Source organism: Ornithodoros turicata, chromosome 5, assembly GCF_037126465.1.
Source record: "Ornithodoros turicata isolate Travis chromosome 5, ASM3712646v1, whole genome shotgun sequence".
Taxonomy (NCBI): Eukaryota; Metazoa; Arthropoda; class Arachnida; order Ixodida; family Argasidae; genus Ornithodoros; species Ornithodoros turicata.
The window spans coordinates 7,307,150-7,327,226 of record NC_088205.1 but is presented as its reverse complement, the minus strand read 5'-3'; the positions used below and the strand labels follow the sequence as shown (position 1 = coordinate 7,327,226).

Sequence of the window (20,077 nt, the reverse complement as noted above, 5' to 3'; positions counted from 1 at the left end):
CCAAAGTATTACGGGTGGTTCTCAAGCAGGATTCTGCGAAAACGATACTGTCGAGCTCCCGCGAGTGAAACTTGAGTGCCAACCAAGGCTGAGTCCTAAGCGTGCGAAAGGCATGCTACCAGAGTTCACACGTACCTTTGAATTTGATGTCGTACAGAGACTCCGCCATCCGATCGCCATCGAGCACTTCGCCCAGAGAGAGGCTGCGATGAACAATCTAAAACCAAACAAAAATTACGCTAAACAACGCGTGTGCACCGTTCCTATACAGTGCATATCCAAGCAATACACAATGCGTATTGTGTTCTCAAACAAAATCATGTTGCACGCGTTCTCCCGTCTTTGGCCAGCGACTTCGAATAAGGTCGGTGTATTCCATACCACTGTCAGGAAACAAGACTTACATAGGCCATGCTGGGAGATGTCTGAATACTAGCCTACGCTGTAGAAAGAGCGCAAGCCATAGAGCCCGTGTAGGCAATGCAAATGCATCCCCTTGTTGGAAAATACGTCGACAAAAGCGACCTATAAAGATCAGTTGTGCAGAGAAATACAGGAAGCATATATAATAAACTTCTCCCTGTTTGTAAACAAATGACGTCATAGTGCTTAACTACGCTCGAAGCTAGGGGGCGAATAAGGTCGTGCTCATTCGTGGAACCCAGCCCTCCCCTTCCGATTTGTTTCGGTTTCAGTCTGTCTACCAACGCCATGATGAGGTTTTTCGTATAGAGGTCTGTTGAATGCGCAGGGGAGAACACGCGCGTGAGCTCCCCATCAATTGACTTATAGTTCAAGAGACATCTACGAGGCTCCATTATAGAAGTCCATGTGAGTAAGAAGCTGCCTGACAGCTACAGCTCGGATGCTTGTGTACGACGTAACACATTCCAGTGAACTTCCCTTTCTTTTTAAAGCCTCGCGTCGTAGTAAAAGTCTTTAGCTGCAGGTAAGCAGTTGTCCCGTGAAGCTCTCTCGTTTTTTCGTTTCTTGTGCCGCTTTTATGATGCACCGCTACCAACTACCCCACATCGCGAGTGTAGCCATAGGAAGGCCATAGGAAGGCCATAGGATTCCGTGGCCTTTCCCCGAGAAACTGTTGCCTCAGATGGGAACCACGTGCGAAGCAAAAGCGAGGATTTGCGCAAATTTTCAGCGCAGGGATTCTCGAAGCAACCCCACCTGCCAAAAAAGCAGGCAGACACGGCAAGGTGTCACCCCTCATCACCCGCTACGGAACCTCATAATCCATCTGATATCAAGATACTGCACGAATGCAATACCTGCGTTGGAGTTCTGTGGGGAGAGCATGACACCTCTATCCGCTTTCTTTTCGGGATTTTTTTAAAACTTTCGGACACTATTTTTATTTTTTTTACATGGGCCGTCGAGGACGAAACACGTGTCACACACCTCAAAATCAGTGTATTCGCACAGTACCAACAAATAGTTCACCTACTGACGCTGCTGTAGGACTATACAACCGGAAGCAACCCGGAAAGGAAGCAGCAGAAAATCCAGAATTGGCTCGAGCGCTTTGAAGAGGGATTCTGGACTCGAATTGGAGTTTCGAAGATAAAGGCGAGGCCGAATGGGATTACCCTGCCCGGAGAGTATAAGATTGGAGTTTCGATTTGCCCGAGACGCGGGGGTTGGACTCGAATTTCCGAGGCAGACTTCCGACGCCATTTGTTGTCGCCAAGAATATCCGCGTCGTGGATTATATAAGCTGTCACTTCTCGTATAGGCACTTGGTCGAGGCACCGGTCGTGTTTCAACTAAAAAGCCAGACTCGTAATTTTAACGTTAGCAACCTCAGTTAGAACCTACCTCAATCCACCGTAAAAGACGCTGGCATGTAAGGTTTCAGTTTGCTGGTCTAACATGATAGTGATGATGTGCAATTAATTCCATTAATTAATAATAATAATGTGCAGTTCATTAGTAGAGTTTTTTCCCCTTTGCGTCGCAGTAGTTATTTTTTATTCCCCTTTCCGTGATGAGAGATGCACTGTAGCAGAGGAAATTCAAGAAGCAGTGAAAGCACCTCGACATTTTTTTTTTTTTTTCTTGCGATGTATTGTGCAGCAAGGCAGGCGCCTTTGGTAGTGCATTTGGGAGAGGGAAACGATGGTGAAATCCTCCTCCCCTGTGAAAGTCCCCATAGAACCCCACCTGAAGTATTTTTCTGGCTACGCCACTGATTGTAGGTGGCCTCTAGCGATAGAGAGAGGTACACCCTCTAGAAACACCCTCTCCACAGTGTACCCCTCTCATCCTTCGGAGAGTCAGTAAATGAATGAGGGACGACGCTGACGCCACTCCGTGACGTGGTAAGTATACCGCACGTTGCGCCGCCCAGTGGGAAATGACGCCTCGCGGCTGCTCGCTACGCTGATGCCACGTCACACGGATCTAATTACGTCACGTACAGTTACTCATTGCTGCTTTTTCAGAGCGCTTTGTTTTTGTTTCGTTGTTTATTTTCTCTCTCTCTCTATTTTTTTTTTTTTTTAACACACCGTAAAGACACGGCAGAAGGAGAATATTGTGCATCATTTCTTGATGAATGAAGCAGTGTTTGGAGCAATTCGAAATCTCACATTGGCCATGTTTTTTTAACGGTTAACATCTTGCTCGCATGCAGTCTTTGCTCATACAGTACCAATATTTACTTCGCAGGAAAGGTCTCCAAACAACGAATGAAGCTGAATGCAGCCAGGGTTATCGCTACCTAGCCTAGAATTGGAGTATTATAGTTTAGAGGAGGAGGAGGAGGAGGAGGAGGAGGAGGAGGAGGAGGAATGGTAGTGGTATAGTAGTTAAGTAGTATTGTAGTTTCAGTATTAGAGTATTATTTCTAGCCCACCAATCGTTTAGGTGTTCCCTCGTGTTTTGTGTTGCCAAAAAAGTTAACTTCGTCTCTGTCGTTTCGCTTCCGATATGGCCATGTCCCCTTACGCCGGCTGAATACCCTTATATTTCAACCCGACATGATCCGCGGTCTTTTCTTCCTGCCCACATATACATTTTGTCCGTGATTTTCGAGTATTTAGTTACGTGTGTTTTATGTTCTTAGCATCCCTGTCCTTGCCTCAAACAGCAACGCGCTCCTTCTAGAATTGTCGAAAATTCCCTCCGATCGTATTTCCTGTTTATGTTCCACGTACATTCCGAGTGACGGTTTCGTCCGCATCTCTTTTTACCCACTGTCTAGTTCTCGACTGTCTTGCCATAGTCTTTATACTTTTCTTCTTGCTTTCCTTATCCCAGGTTAAATACTCAGCAGACAAACGCCTAGTCCTTCTGCACCATTTCGTATCTGTTATTTTGGTATACGCCGGGTGTTTCACCTAAAGTGATAAAAAATTCTAACTGGCGACGTACTCGGCGGAGGACTGTGGGACCTTCGGTAACTACCTTCTGGAAACTTTCGCCACCATTGAGGAAGGCTTTGGACAATTTTTACTTGCGGGAAATTTATTTTTGTCAATTTAACTTTGAAAATTGCCAAGCGAACCTCACTATTTTTTACCTCCTCTTTACCCCTATTTTAAGTCCTCCACAGATAACCGCAGACCCAACAAAAACTATGCATAGTATCGCAACAGAAATAGTCGAAAAAAAAATTGTAAAAACTACGCATAAGCCCCGCCTGCTTAATTTTCGCAAAGAAGCGCGCGCGAAATGTGCGTCTAGAGGAGGAAGTGTCCCCGCCTTCATTTGTTTTGTTTTCGTTGTGATAAGACGGTTGTTCTTTTTTTGTTTTTTTTTTGTGATAAGGTGGTTGTCACCAGCATCAAGGTCAAAGCAGGGAAAAGAAAGGTAAAACAAGACGCGGGAACACTTCCTCCTCTCCCCGCATCATCCATGCGCTCTTCTTTGCGACAATTAAGCAGGCGGGGCTAAAGCGGAAATTTCACTTTTTTTTTCGGCTATTTCTGTTGCGATACTGTCCATAGTTTTTGTTGGGCCTGTGCTTATTCGTGGAGGACTTCATATTTCTGTAAAAAAAAAAAAAAAGTTAGGTTCGCTTGGCAATCATGCGACGGGAAAATTTTATTCTTCAGAATGGTTAACCTTTTCATCGACTTTTTTGCTATGAACACATAAAACTTTACAGACATGCACGAAACCCTGATACTGAAATACGGAAAAGTGTACCAACACAAATACACACAACCTGAACTCAAGAACATACGACCGCCTTCATTCCTAAGCGCCAACAAATTTTGCGCCACATCCCTCCACGACTGAGAAAGCAGTAGTCATTCGTTGCACTATACACTTACCAATGTCAGCCTACAAGCAGCTGGCACAGGCCACGACATTACACGTAAGTTCGACCCATAACCGTCGCAGAGCCAGAACGAGGAAAAAGTTGGTACGCATAACACATCCCCTCGACTACCCTTCACCACATAAGCGTAAGAAAACCTTACAAGCAGCCACAAATAAAAAAAACATGTGAAAGGAAATTAAGAAAGCCCCCTTCCCGCAAAATGCCATTTCGTTTGCCTCAAATCTTGTCCGCTCACACCACCACGGTAAGGGCGGTGTAACGCGGAAGGCTAATTGCCTTCTCAGGAGAGATAGTGCAAAACCATTCTCGCAACACACTATAGTTACGGAGAAGTAAAAAAAAAAAAAAAAAAGAAAGCGAACATATAGGAACAGCCTGCACGCGCAAGAACAAGAAAAATGATACTACTAACACCTCGAAATAGGAAACTTTTTTTTTCCTCCCTCGCAAGAGCTTTCTCGATGTAACCCCAAATTTCCCTCTCTCCTACAAGCTCATTCTTACTTCATTTTTTTTTTTCCCCGTCAAACTAAGGGACTTATCTCGTCGACAATATGTTCGTTCCTCTCGCGAAAGCGGTACCGCCAATTTCACAGGCGAGCTATTAAAATTTATTATAAACGCCCCATATCGTCTTTATTTGCTTCCTCACCCACTTCCCTTTTTGCCCAAGCACAAATTTAAACACACGCAAGCTCCGACCGCAAGGTACATCATCTCGGCGTTCGTGGAAAAAAAAAAAAGGAGAGAAAACTCTTCCCCCCCTTTCTCATGCAACAACAAACGGCAACAGAACAGCATAAGGAGTGAAGAAATCCACACACACTAACCACACCCGTTTGGCCGTCCCCGATAAAAGTTGCCTATATAAATTACCTCCTTCTCGCCGCTCGTTTCGGTGTTCTCCTTTCTCCTTTTTTAACTTAGCCCGTATAACACGGTCGGGCCCCATTTGCACCTTTTTCCGCGCCCATGCACCTTATCCCACCCGCGCGCCACCTAGTTTAGTTTCAGGAAACTCAAACGGTGGGGGCGACACGCAATAATAACCCGTCGTCGCGGCGGCGGCACTCTTTAGAAGATAAAGGGCGATTTTCTTGTCGCTGGGTTATTATTATTGTTATTACTACTCGCTCCCCCCCACCGTTTGGCAACATATTCGCGCCGCTATCGGAGCCATTTTGCTCGAGAGCGGCGGCGAGCGCGCTCACGGCTCGCGGGCAAAAAAAGTGTCGTCTGCTTTCTTCTCCGTATGCAGATTTTGAGGAGGGGGGCTGCGCTACTAACGAACAGCAGCCAGTTTTTCCTTCGCGAAAGTTGCTCCGTAAACTGAAGAAAATGGAAAGATAGCTGCGATTCCTTCGCAAAATAACCTGCCTATTCCGAATATTAAGGGGCACTAGCGCCACTTTCTGGCTTTACTTTTTTTCTTCTATGGATTGGCGTACGTTTTTTTTTTTTTTTTTTTTTTTCGAGTGATCTGTGGCATTTTTGCGCGAGAAACGAAACGAGGGGATTCCAAAAAAAGAAAAATGTAGAGAGATAAGAACACGGTATGACTGCTTCATTTTTGCCCAGAAGGAATCCTTTTTGCATATCTTGGGGCCAATATTCAACCCATCCTCGCACGTATCGGCGTCGAACTGCGCGTTACTCTTTGTTATCCTCTTCCGAAGCCCGAAATTCGACGCTCCGCGTTGTTCGGTTCGGTCGTAATCTCGCTTTAAATGACTCTGTTCGGCGTCAATGGTTCTTTCCGATGCGTATAAATACGTATGTATCGTCGGAGTGTGGTCTGCAGCACAAAGTTGCACATCGCGGGATGCGCTGTACCGATTGAGATAGCACGTTTTGAACTTATTTCATTTCATTCTTTTTTTCTTTTTTTTTTTTTCCCCCCAGCGGATGAAGTTCAGAAATGCTCAACAGAAGTGATGCAATACGCCCGCGATAATGCGTCCAAGTTTGAGGGCTGCGAATTTACCTGGCGAAGTTTTCTCGCCAACGATCGATTATGAGCTCGCACTTCGCTTGATTAGACCGCAGTTGAAGCTTAGCAAAGAACAACGCCTACTATTTCCATTTCACCTCGAGGGCCCTCGGAAGTCGTTCCAGAGCAATCGTTCGCTAGCTATCTTTGCAAGATCATGTTTCATTTTTTTTTTTTTTTTAAGAGAGAAGTCATCGATGTATTGCACAGTTGAAAATTGGCTAAGCTAGGGAGGAAATACATCCGAGTAAGTAACAAAAAAAAAAAAAAGAAAAAGAAACGAGTTTGAGTTCTGACGAGCGCTATGGTTTTATCACCAGATATATCTGACGTGCCCGGGAGTGATGGGCTTGTCTTCCACCGTGTACCGTATTTACTCCAATATACTATATGAGACTATATGAGAATTGCCGAGAGTATAGAGAATATATTTCTGAAAGAAAATGTCGCCCTATATTCGAATAAACACGGGAGTTGATGACATTGTGGTAGAGCCTGCTTGGCTGAACAGCAAATCAACAACAACGGCACAGCTAATTTCCAAGCTGAAATAAACTACAAATGGGCGCGTTAAGCAGACTCCCCAGCGCCATATCCCGGGTTCTTAGGGGAACGTACCCTTGGCGTCTGCACTTAATGGTGTTTGTGAGACTATCCGGAAGCCGAGCGCCAGAGACGCTGAGCGCGCGCTACCTATCGAGCTTTCTTCTGTCGTCTGCTTTTAGGTAAACATAGCAGTACACCATAGCAGTTCTCTATAATATTATAACTATTTACCGCCGACATCCGATGATTCCGGAAACACAAAGAGCATGGGCGGTTGCAACGTGTTGCAACGGTTGCGCCATTTCGAAAGGCAGTACACCGGAACATGCGTCACGTTCCGGAACTGGCCCAGCTCTTCCCCAGCGTTCCCTGGCTCCCCAGCACCGAAGAAGGGGTGCGCAGGGTGCACCCGGGAACGTGCACCGGAAGTCACTTTGGAGGTGTTAAGTGATCCCCTGAAAGAGGGAATGTTCCCGGAGCACGAACGTAACGCGCCCAATGACAACGCCTTGCGCACATTTTTCTTCTTCTTTTTCTTCTTCCAGTTGCAATCTGTAATTGGGTGAAACACTGTACCGGTGTCCCTACTGTGAGTGCCGTGGAAGCAATCATCCACGTGGATACACCGTGCCACTTTATGCATGCAAATACGACCCGAGCGCACGAAAAAAAAAAAAAAATCTCTGGTTGAGGACCTGCTTCTCAAATACTATGTTAGCTTATGCTGCTTAAATACAGGCTAATAAGTCAGAGGAACAAAATAATGACAGAAACATTTACCGATACAGCGTTGCATGCAGGGAAAGCCCCCACCCCAATCCATGCCACTAAAATAACCAACGTAATCCGCATGCAAAAACAACCTACATCATGTACATCCTGCACAAACAAGGCCAACCCTCCCACGTATTCTCACTTCAGCGCGAACGCCGCACCGATAGTCATCTACAGAAACCTCCTATTTTCCCCCACAAGCGCCACCGCGTTCCCATTCAATCCCTTCGAAAGCCAACAACGTCATCACACCACGTTCTATCACTTTATTACCGCACGATACACCTCCGATACGTGGGTCATTCCGCGGCAACAGACTACAACTTCATTCGTGCGCCGCGCGAGGGCGCCACTCTCCATTCTGCCGCGTATTAAAATAGATCATACACTCGCTATCGCCCTATCCCTACTATCACCTTTCGCCGCCAGCGAGACACTTTTGCGAGTTGTTACTTTCGGGCTACGGCGCTTTTGAACGCCTTATTGTAGCTTTCGCCCCTATTGTGAGTGCCGTGGAAGCAATCATCCACGTGGATACACCGTGCCCCACTTTATGCATGCAAATACGACCCGAGCGCATGAATATGGGAGGGGGAAGGAGTCAGTGCACAATCTATCAAAGTAGCAGAAAACGGGGTTGCAAATTCCAATTCGCTGATGACGACGCCAACTCGCGCTACAAAGCAACGCGCAAAGATGGGAGCCTTGGAAGCGGAATTTTTATCTCAACTTCCGACTCGACGAGGGGCTGTGCCGTTCTTTTCAGACGCGCGAACACGTTTGGCAGCTCTGTTTGTCATTATTTTCCTCTCCATGTCTTAGTTACCAGTTCAGCTTTCCAAAATGAAACATGTTACTCTGCAGCTGCGCTTTCTCCGTATTACGAGCTCAATCAGTAACATTTTACGCGTTTGTGAAACCGGAAAACGTTGAAAGAACAACTAAAAAGTTTCGACACGAGCACTGTGTCGAGAGAGAGTCGACATCAGTTCCCGAAAAGTACATGTATCCGATGCCGAAAAAAGAACAGAATAGATGGAATTGAAATAAAAGATGGTCGTCACGCGACGCGCGTGCCTGTAAAGAGCACTTCACCTTGCATAACAAGTATCCGAGGGAAAGCTAACTTTACGTACACAGCGCGCGGTCGCTTTTGTTTCTTTATGCAATGCGCATTGCCTGCGTTCATTTCTAGGTTCCGCTGAGACACAACGGCACCAAAGCTTTCCAAGATATGAAGAATATTTATAGACAACGAGAATACAAGCACACTTAGTAAAGCTTTAGAGAGCTTCCAACTGTTTAAAAATGTGCTGGCTATTTTTGCTGTTATGTAGACTTTCTATATCGTAAAAAAAAAAGTTTTCTGTGTCGCTCTTTCTTTTATATGTTCAAGCGTGCACCGACAGAAAGATCACCTCATGCATGAACAAATACAAACAGAATTAAGGGACAGAATGGAAACAACTCCTTTACATTTTAGTGAACAACAAGCCCCACATTACCAAGTGGAAATGCAGATTTACAAGATTTACAGTGATTCGGACTGATTCCGAATCACTTCTCATATAATGTACTCCATAGTTGTTGGTGCGTCAACAAAATTAGTAATTATAAATTACGAATTTAAAATCTGGAGCTCTGCTCATCGTTACATTTCCTCAGACATCCGAAATTGTGTCGACATTATACTGCACATTATTACTCAATATTTTCCACTGGCAACTGAAACTCGATTTCAATGCTACCTGAAGGAAGCGCCAAGTAGCAAGTGCCCAGTCAATGCAAAACTTCTTCGCTAACCTGCTGTCGGATAGGAGAAAGCGACCTCCAAAAAACATGCGCATTATAACAAAAATTTGGATTGTATAAACATTTGAAACTGCAATCTGATATTGTGCGCAATCAGTATGCATAAGCACAAATTTTTACATGGAGTAAAACCGTTCTTTTTCCCTTACCTTATCTGGCCTGCAAACAGGTAGTTGGTAGTAGTGGTAAGTCTCATGCGGGTTGAAGTACGGCCCCACCTTGTTCACGTAGAGGACCACCTGTGGAACAGACACAATGTAAATTTTAGTCAAATTTCGAAATATACATACCGGGTGTTTCACGGAGGTGCCCCGGCTGAAAGATGTGTAAACAAGTGGCGCAATTGAAAAGCTTCCATTTCAGTGAGCAACCCTGAGACACCGGCCAAGAACTGAACAGTGAGCGGCTCATTTTCAATTTTCCATACGCTCATTAATTAAATAAAACTCCTAACTTTCAGATTTAACTGTTTTACCGACCAAACAGCGTTCAGCGAATAGTGTTCTAGAAAAAAAAAATCAAATTAATTGGTTTCCGATCACATATTTCTTGCGCGGAGCAGCCACTTTTTTCCTCCTTCGTCAGAGCGCATGCGCGGGCACTTCTCCTCCTCTCCCGCCTCCCACGTGCTTCCTAGCTGGTTGGAAAATAGACGACAGTGCGGAAAGAGGCGGATTACGTGTTCCTCCGCCAGGTTCACGCACGGGGGTGACGGAAGATAAAGGAACCGCCGCAGAACGTGCCTTTACCGTGATGACGACGAGGGCACCGACCGAAGCGTCTCTTCTGTCCGTTCCTTACCTTCCGTCACCCCCGCGCGTGAACCTGGCGTATGAACACGTAATAGACCTCTACCGAAGAAACGTAACCGTGACGTATTCATGATGTCTCTGTCTCTATACAAAGCAAGCGCGAACTAAGTCGTAATAACAAACCACACTCCGCACAGGTTTTACGACACTGATTTTCGGTGGATCCTTCTTTCCTTTTCGCGGTGGACTCGGGAACGCGAATAAAGACACCAAAGCGGCTAAAAACGCACCTCTTTTTGTGTGTACCATTGATACAAAGGAGGGATCCTCGACCTTCGTGAAGGAATACGGGTTTGTGAAACAGTGGGAGGTGACACGGGTTCGAACCCTGTCACCGGCTGTGCTGTCTGAGGGTTTCCCTGGGTTTTCCCGAAGACTTTCCAGACGAATGTCGGCACAGTTCCCTCTGAAGTCGGCCCAGGAAGCACACTAACCCCCCCTGTCCCCCACTCCTTCCCGCTGTCCTCTCTCCATCTGTCCACGTCTGTACGCCGCTCATAGCCACAGTTGCTTCGCGGCGCTAACGCGGAATTTTAAAAAAATAATGATTAAAAAACGGGCGGTGCTCTCCGTCCGCGCTGTTTCGGTTTCGTTATGTCTACCAACGTCATGATTACGTCATGATTACGTCACGATGATGTTTCTTCGGTAGAGGTGTATTGGCAGCCGGACAGCTGAGTGAAAGAACGCATTGGTACGCTGCTCCGAGCAAGAAATATGAAAACCGAAACCAATTAATTACTCGAAAAAATCACCGAGTGTCGACGGGTTTCTCTCTCTCTCTCTCTTCTTTTTTTTTCTTTTTTTTTTTTTTCTGGAATAGTTTTCGCGGAATGTCTCGATCGGTAAAACAGAGGCTCCGAAATCGTCCGAAGTAAAATTTAAAAGTTCTGGGAGTTTTATTTAATAAATAAGCGTATGCAAAAAAGCCGCGCACTCCCCAGTTCGTGGTCGATGTCACAAGGGAAGCTTGAAAAGAAGGCTTTTCGAAAGCACCGCTTGTTCACGAACTATTCAGCCGGGGACTATCGTGAAACCTGATATGCACGGAGGATTTTTTTTTAAAATTATTATTCGACATACATTTTTTGCAAAAAAAAAGCTCCTAGAGCAGCGCTGTTGCCACCTTGGCAGGCGGGTTATGCGGCCAGCCGGACATTCTTTAGGACAGTGTATGCAACTACTGGACGACTAATTAGCTAAATTTCATTAATTAAGTTAGTAATTAGATTAGTTAGTGCGGTTCATTTGCATAGCGAAATTTGGGAATTTATATCTCAATGTACGTCCGCTTCTCGGAGTGTCTAATAAGGACGATGGATCTGTATAATGACTGAAAACACATAACTAATAAGTCAATTAATTAATCTTAGCTCATTAGTCGTCCACTGGTTGCATACACTGTCGTACAGGATGTCCGCTGGCCGCATAACCCGCCTGCCAAGATGACATCAGCGCTGCTCTCACAGCTTTTTTTTAAAATAAAAACTGTCGAGAAAAAAAAAAAGAAAGCACACTGTATACAGGGTGTCCCAGAAAACGTGTCACTCAATTCTAATAAAAAAACGACGTTACTTAAAATCATGCGGTCAACGGCATTTCTTTTTACTAGTTTTTTGCCACCTCCTGATGTGCATGTCACGTAACCTAAGTTTATTAATGTAAATTTTTGCGACGTGAACTCGGAAATTTTCTAAGTAAAGGTCACTTTTTTGCCCCACCAACATGAAGAGCGTGCCCAATTTACTCAAATTCACGATAATTGACAGTGATATTCAGGATCTATCCTATCGGAAAAAATAGCCGAACATCAAGCTTCTCGGGGCACTTGAGTATAACGCGCGAGGACTTTTTGAGCGCAATCGTTGTCAGTTCGACGAAAAGTGGCTGGAAACCCAGCCCACAGGGTGATAGTGGAAAAAGTGACAGTTCCTGAAATTGAGAGGGGGAAGGTATTGTCCCAGCCGAAGCCGGACCCATAAGCTATCCATGACTTGAAAACCCGAGACGAGGTGGAGGGCGATAACAGACAAACACAAACACGGTTTGTTACCTGTCATTACCATAAGCTATGTCTGTGTTATCTCTTTCTACCATGTCGGTGTGGGCCAGGTTTCCAACCTCCTTTCGACGGACTGACAATGATTTCCCTGAAAATTTCGTCGCGCGCTATCCTCTGCGACCTCCGTAGAGCATGATTTTCGGCTATTTTTTTCGATGCGATAGCTCCACAATATTCCTGTCAATTACCATTAATCCGAGTAAATTCGGCACGCTCTGCACGTTGGTGGGATAAAAAAAAGTGACCTTTACTTGGCAAATTTCCGAGTTCAGTTCGCAAAAATTTGCACAATTAAGCTTAGGTTACACGACATGCACATCAGAAGGTGACAAAAACCTAGTGAGAACAAATGCCATTGACCCACATGATTCTATGTGGCGTAGTTTTTTTTTTTTATTAAAATACAATGAAACGTTTTCCGGGACACCCTGTATAGGTGAACGTAAAAAACATGGATCTTTCATAGCTCATGTTTACATGCGTTTTGAAATCAGCATTATATTTATCCGCTGCTGCGTTTGAGGTGCATATGCAGGATGTTTCAGTTAAATCCCTGGGCTAAATTATTCCCGAACGGGTGCACCAATCAAATAACTTTTTTTTACAAGTGTTTGTGCGATACCACTTACAAGCTGCGCACCTTGTGAATGAGTGGGAGGCGCTCATTATTCAAATAAAAATTCAAATGAGTTTCGTGAAAAAAACATCTAAACATCTAACGTCTAAAGCAGGGCGCGGTCGGCATTAAAATAGGTACTACCCCCTTTGTGACCTTCAGTGGACACCTTTTAGAGAAAAATCTTCCACCGAAGCGGGTCATTTCTTGCAGTAAGTAATTGGTTTCGGTTTACATCTTTTTGTCGCGGTTGTTCGCTGTGAAGCGCAAAAGGGCGCTCTTCCACTCCCTTATCCACCAAATGAATTACGTCCTCTTGCGCTTCACCGCGAGCAGCCGCGACAAAAATATGCAAACCGAAACCAATTACTTACTGCAAGAAATGACCCGCTTCGGTGGCAGATTTTTCTCTAAAAGGTGTCCACTGAAGGTCACAAACGGGGTAGCACACATTTTAATGTCGACGGCGCACCGTTTTAGAAGTTTTCTTTTTTTACGAAATTGATTTGAATTTTTATTTAAATAAGGAGCGCCTCCCACTCACTCACACGGTGCGCAGCTTGTAGGTGGTATCGGACAGATACTCGTAAAAAAAAGAAAGTTCTTAGATTGGTGCACCCGTTCGCGAATTATTTAGGCCGGGGATTTAACTGAAACACCCTGTAAAGGACACCACATGGAAACATTATTACATATGCATCGGGCCCATCAAACACGAAACAACAACATCCAGACTTCAGAAGGTGTCACACACAGAGGAGGATATCAATGAAATTTTCGCAGAAAGTGTCACCGAAAGATCAGGAAATAAATTATTAAAAGGTCCGATTGATTAATGAGACCACTGACAAGATGTTCGATAGGAAACTTTATAAACAGCCGCACAAACCATCACTTACACGCGCTATGACAAAATCTGAGGTGAGCAAAATGCATAGTGCACATTTTTTAATATGTCGGTTAAGAACTATTGGCGCTTTTTAATGTCATCCGGTGGCACACCGAGAGCGTCATAAATACAGCCGCCTACTAAATCTTCTAAGCACATCGAGTGCCATCTTCGCCAATAAGGGGAAATTGGTAACTTCTCAGAATTCTCGGTGACAAGTTAAAATGAGAGTACAGCATTTTAAGCGCCTGCTTTTGGCATGTCACTGCGAGTGACGACCAGAAGCGTGGCTCCGCGAAATTAAGACGGCCCCAAATGTTTCTTCCTTCGTGCGGTAAACCGCTTTAAGCTGTATAATAAACTACGTTTTATGACCTTCGCAGCTTTTGCTCGCATGAATATTGGCAATCAAACCCGCTATTGTACATGACGTGAACGTAAACCGCTGCGGATGCAACCTTCAGCAAAAAAAAAAAAAAAAAGATTTGTGCAGTTGTATCAATTCGAAATGCTTCAGACCTCCTTGTCAGGAGACAGTTCACTAGGTGACAGTATTATAAATAATATTAGAGGAAGCACCACCTGCTATTAGCTATTAAAGGGCACGGTAGGCAGGGTATGCCGTTGCTGAAGCACTATTCGAACCAAAAAGTATAGAATAAAAACTTTTGTCGCATTTCAGCAAGAATATGTTTTTATGTACAGTTTACTTCTTACAAATTCGAACAGCGTTTCTTCTTCTTTTCTTTTTTTCGACAGAGAAGCATTCAGAACAATGTGTTTCAAAACATGCGCAAGGACTTATTTGCATAATGTAAAACCCCCGAGACTAGGGAACACGAAAGGACAGACACAACACGAAGTCTCAATCCCTAGTCTCGGGGTTTTACATTGTGCATCATCTTCACCAGCTCGCTTGCTTCCTAGCCATTTTTTCATTGTCAGGACGTATTTGTTTGTTGAGGCAGAGATACATTATATTTTTACAAAATATATTTCTAACAATTTATAATATTTGCAGACCTAACTGGATAAACGACTTAAAATTCGTATTCAATTAAAATGTATTATTAAATAGTTAATAAATAAAACTGAGAGTGTCACTCACCCACTGGAAGCTATACCTCTCCACCTATATCTTACTAAAAATTAAATTTATTTTATTTAAATTTAAAAATTAATTTATCTTAAAATTTCCCTGCCACTTGGTTATCCCAACATAATCCAGAATGAGCGCGATCTTCATCAATTGTGCCTTGTGTGCTCATCCTCATTTCTTTAAATACTGCTGTGCTTTACTAAATTGTTCGCTTGCTCCCAGAAACATCGAGAAAGATATAATGACATTGTTATTACTTAGAAACTTTACATGCGCTCTCCTTGCAGTCCCACTATGATGTCCACCCATAGGAAAAGTGACAGGCGTTTTTCTGGAAGGTAGTGCGAGCACCTCTTTTCCTGGCGTTTTAAAATGTGTTTTTGTACATATTTGCCCATTTACGTTTTCGTGGTTTTGTATATGTATACTGTTCAAATTTTTAAATTACTGCATTTTAGTCCGCAGACGATTTCCCTCCTGCTAAGGGTCAACAGATTTCATCAACGTGCAATATGATAAGTCAATATTTTACAAAACATGAATGATCACGAATATTTCAAACGATGCAGTGATTATCAACGCATCAGGTCGATCGTTTCTATTCGATCGTATTTAGCTCACGTGACTTTACTATCGAAGATGCCGAAAATCGTGCACGTTCAGACCAACAGAGCGATCTCACAAAACTATGAAGTAATGCACCGGCTGTTTACTGCTGCATAAAATTCGTCACGAGCACACTAAATCCGCAGAAGTTCTTCTCTTTTCGCACACCTCCGAACGTCTGCAACACTCACGTGTGTACATCGACGAATAAATGCCACACAAGCATCGATAGCTCACAAAATTAGGCCTACATAACTGAACGCAAAAGCACGAAGCTTATAAGAACCGACATTAGCAGTCTCTTACCTTGTCTCCATCTGTATAAGCGCTCGTACGGAGTACCGATGCACAAAGATAAATTAATGACACAACAAAGCAGTGGACAGTTGATCCACCAGTTTTCATTTTCGCCCTCACGCACACCGACGACCACACACCACACAGCTGAGTGAGCGAGAGAGAAGGTCGCGTATCACTCCGCCATAGAAACATCATTGTTCAAGCATTACTGTTCAATCAAAACTCACAAAAACTAAATTACATTTACTTTTGTGAATACATAAGACCGTTCTTTTACCATTAGGAGCAATATTTGTGAAACAAGTGTTGGGATTATGTTTTGTTGCGCAAACGTGTAAGCATGTCGGCCTGAAGCGGGAGTGGCGGTGTTTCTGGGATTTCATATTTGCTCAGAATGGACTTCCAGTCGGCCATGGAAACTTTCGCAGAAGCCTGGGTCGCTGCGAACACACAAACTCCACTTACCGAAGCCGCTGAAGCTCAGGTAGGACATTGATATGGTGTTACCTGGCCTACGCGACGGGCAGCCTGACCCGGTAGCCATGCTTCCGATGTTGTTTATATTCTGTTCCTCTCGTTTTCGCCCACATTTTCCCACGCTATTCGCTGATCATCGGCAGACCACATCCTCATATCATGTTTACTTGACAATACTTTATACTTTAGTCGCTTGTAGTACAAATCACGAGGATAGAGTTAGACATCGTTTGATCATCCGCCTGTCACTGGTGACATCTAAATAGGCGTCGTGTTTCGACGCTGCGATCTCTGTTTCCTGCGCTAGATTCGTGATCATTGCTCGCTTTCACGATCGACTTCACACATGTTGAAATTCTAACTGCAAGAAAGTGATATTAAGAGGGAATCGGCGAAGTAGGTGAACTTTTGACACAGGAACCACCCAACTAACTAACCGAAGTTCGTACACATCAGTGAGCTGGAATTGCGAAGCCCGATGTGACCTGTACCATTTCGTATTGATGAATCGGATCAAGTACCCGCGAACGTGATCGGATTATTGCCGTATTTATACCGTTTATATCACACATCGACGTAAATGTTTGATCGTGAATACATCGCAACCTTCAATGAAGCCACGACTCAATCGCGCTCCGTGTGGATTTGTGAATCTATTAATAACGTTGCATAATTCTCACGACGTCGTATTACGATGATATTAACCCAGTGCCGATTTCGACATCCGTAATTTCACCGAAACACCGACATACGCTTGTTTAACAAGCACTTCGGCGACAGCATAGCTTGATCCGTGTCGTCGGATTAAGCGTATCCGCTAAGCCTATCCCTGATCGCTCAATCGCTATGCTCAGTTGTTCCATGCGTTGCTCTTGCTATTTGGCTCTGCTAGTTTGGCCTGTATGTACGCATCATTTACAGCGTCGATATTAGCTGTTGTCCCATTGGCTCAAGGTATGTTGTTTACACGAGATCATCTGCATGAGATTCCCCCAAGATACGTGTGGGCAAGTATACTTACGAGTTTTGTACTTGAACTAAACAGGAACCTGTACTGTGATGCCATCCAGCATGTATTAATAAATGAGTAGATGCCTATTTTACAGATACTACTTAGGACAGAGTTTATGTCTCAATACTCTCCGTATGTGATGCATACTTCATTACATCGTATCACGTCATATTATTACACTTTTTTCGTAATCATATTTTTCAGAGCCTGACAATAAATTCTGGAGGCAACAGTACTGCACCTCCCACGGGGGGAGGTGGTACCACAACGGGGGGCGGAAGTGGAGGAGGGGGGGTGCCAGGCAGTGGTCCTGCGACGCCCCCCCTGCCACCCCACGGTTCCCCAGCAGAGGACCAAGACCGCAACAGCAGCAGCTGCGAAGCCCCAACCACGAGCCGGCCTTCATCTTCCTTGGCTGGTGAGTTGCTCGCGTTTCACTACACAACCGAAACCTCCTTCCTGATTGCTCAAATAGATAATGAATTGCAGTAGTAAACAAGAATGTGGGGTACAAACTCTAGTAATTCCGAGAGAGCTTCCTGTACGTAGCATGTGTCCACAGACTAGTCTCTTTCGGGCACGTTGATTACGAAATGGTTGCTGTCAATTAATTTCGGGGATTTAATTGTGTAGTGTGGATGTTGACAGCAAACATCATTTGACGTGTTAGCTCTACTTTTGACTATCATGTACGTGCCTTGTGTCGGGCAATACAGTTCTTGCATCTGTCATGCCTGACTTTGTTCGGTTAGGTTAGATCAGTCCTAAAACATCAACCAGTTTGTAGGAGCCAAATGTGTACAACATTACGGGGCTATGGATATTATGGCGTTCTGGTAGGATCAAATTCCGAATACCGCCTTATTCGAAATGACGTGTCATTTTCGAATTTCCCCCTTTTTCTATGTGCGATATAAGACAAAATAATGCCTTATGGAATGTGAAGGGTTTCACACCTTCACTAATCACGTGTGGCTGTGCCACCAACTCAGATCAGTTGAAGATGGAACAGTTGAAAATTACTAGATCAGTCAGCCTGGTTCCACCACGACACCGACATCCCTACCTTCGCATAGTATCACACTGTGCTTTTAAAGGGAGTAAAGTACGGCGAAAGGTAGAACCAGCAGTCCAGAAATTTGCGAGTGTCACAAGTGTTCACATCCTTGCATAAAATGCTGCAACCGTTTCCTGGTAAACCGCGACGTGTTTTTCGTTTGCCGATACGGAATCGAGACCAGATAGTGAGCGTGCCGTGGCTCCGCTGCGTTTGATGGGCGCATATAGGAGCAGAAAAGAAATCCGAAGCAAGCCGCTTATCTCCCAGCAGACCACGGAGATTAAGGAGACACTTGAACTGAGATGAAGCTGCCGTGTGGCCAAAGACACGTAGGAGATCCATGCTCATGGCATGAGGAGGGCATAGATAAGCTGTGTCTATGATGAGAAACCTTAATTTGTGGAGGGCAGTTGAAGTGGGAACCTGTTGCACAATTTTCTTGAATCTTGCCTCGTTATGTGATGGCGAGGGCTTTGCACACTACCCTACTCGACGATTGGAAGCCATTGTGCAGCTTAGCTGTTATCGGAAGCTGTGGTCATGTTGGGGGTACAGAGTGAGCAGCAACGTGATAGCATTCTACAAATGTTGAAATTTATTATTCCATTTGTCAGATTTATTCCAGGGGTAGACCATAGGAACCTGATTTGTAGTGAAATGCCTTGCCCTGTCCGGAATCATTTTTCAGCTGGGGGGGGGGGATATACGTTTATTTCGGAAACTAAAGGGACAGCGTTTAGCACCCTCCAGTTTATGTATGATGTGTGAGAAGGTGCAGTATGCAAAATTTCATTCAGCAAAGGCATGGAGTGTTTGAGACAAAAACAAAAGATGAACCGCATGTATACCCCGATTGTGATTTTGGTATGACATAAGAATTATCGGGCATGCTTCTCCACTGGTGTGCAGAACCGAGATAAGGGCAACATAATACTTTTTTAAATGAATTAAAGCTTAATTAGCAACTTTTGTCGCAAATCTGAGATAATTGGATCCGGTGCTTTACAAGCGAAAAACGGGAAGCTGCGTGCTGTGATGTCGCAGAATCGGGACTGCTGGCAGTAAAATTTAATCACACATAATTTATGGCAAATTTTTAATTGAAGAATTCTGTGTGGAAACTTTAAACACCACAAAGCGGCATTAGATAGCAGTTTTACAGGTTGGCCAGAGTGTCACTTTAAATATAATAGACAGATTCATGTTTACCAAAGGTACATCATGCATTAAAACTTTTGCCAGTGAGGTACTTAAATGAGAAGTGAAGGTACCCTCCATATTTTTTTCATTTTTCGACTGGAGTCCAGAGCGCTCTTGCGCAAATACGGTGATTGGCTCCTTCCCTCCTCCGGAGAGCTTGTAAGTGAGTGAGTGATGCTCACATCACTTTGTGAAATGGAGTGTCCAACGCTGGTGGCGCAGTGGCATGTCCGTAGGAGACAAATACTCAGCAGAAAATGAGACCTCACGGCTGCTCGCTAGGATGATGCCAGAGAACATCTTGACTTGATTGCACTACTGTTGTTACCTGATTACACACCTTCAACATCACGCTGTGCCACTCGTGGCTGCTTTTCCAGGGCGTTCTCTGTAAACTTAAATTGCATAGTGATGAGATGCCGTACGGCAACAATATTGCAGCTCCTTGTAGACTGCTTCGTGAATGAAGCGAGGTTTCGAACAATTAGAAATGTCACTTGCTTGCTCCTTCAATACTTG

General features: G+C 44.4%; 2 protein-coding genes across 2 annotated transcripts in view; one reads left to right on the top strand and one right to left on the bottom strand.

The window, feature by feature from the left end:
• Positions 1-15,972, bottom strand: part of LOC135393894 (transmembrane 9 superfamily member 1-like) — a 39,232-nt gene extending 23,260 nt beyond the window's left edge. The window contains exons 1-3 of the mRNA XM_064624229.1: positions 15,816-15,972; positions 9,575-9,664; positions 136-217 (exon numbers count right to left, since the gene is read on the bottom strand). Coding sequence (XP_064480299.1) covers positions 136-217; positions 9,575-9,664; positions 15,816-15,914 — 271 coding nt within the window. The 5' untranslated portion in view covers positions 15,915-15,972. The remainder of the gene's footprint in view (positions 1-135; positions 218-9,574; positions 9,665-15,815) is intronic.
• A 185-nt stretch (positions 15,973-16,157) lies between these two features.
• Positions 16,158-20,077, top strand: part of LOC135393892 (homeobox protein dve-1-like) — a 36,529-nt gene continuing 32,609 nt past the window's right edge. The window contains exons 1-2 of the mRNA XM_064624227.1: positions 16,158-16,293; positions 17,503-17,716. Coding sequence (XP_064480297.1) covers positions 16,204-16,293; positions 17,503-17,716 — 304 coding nt within the window. The 5' untranslated portion in view covers positions 16,158-16,203. The remainder of the gene's footprint in view (positions 16,294-17,502; positions 17,717-20,077) is intronic.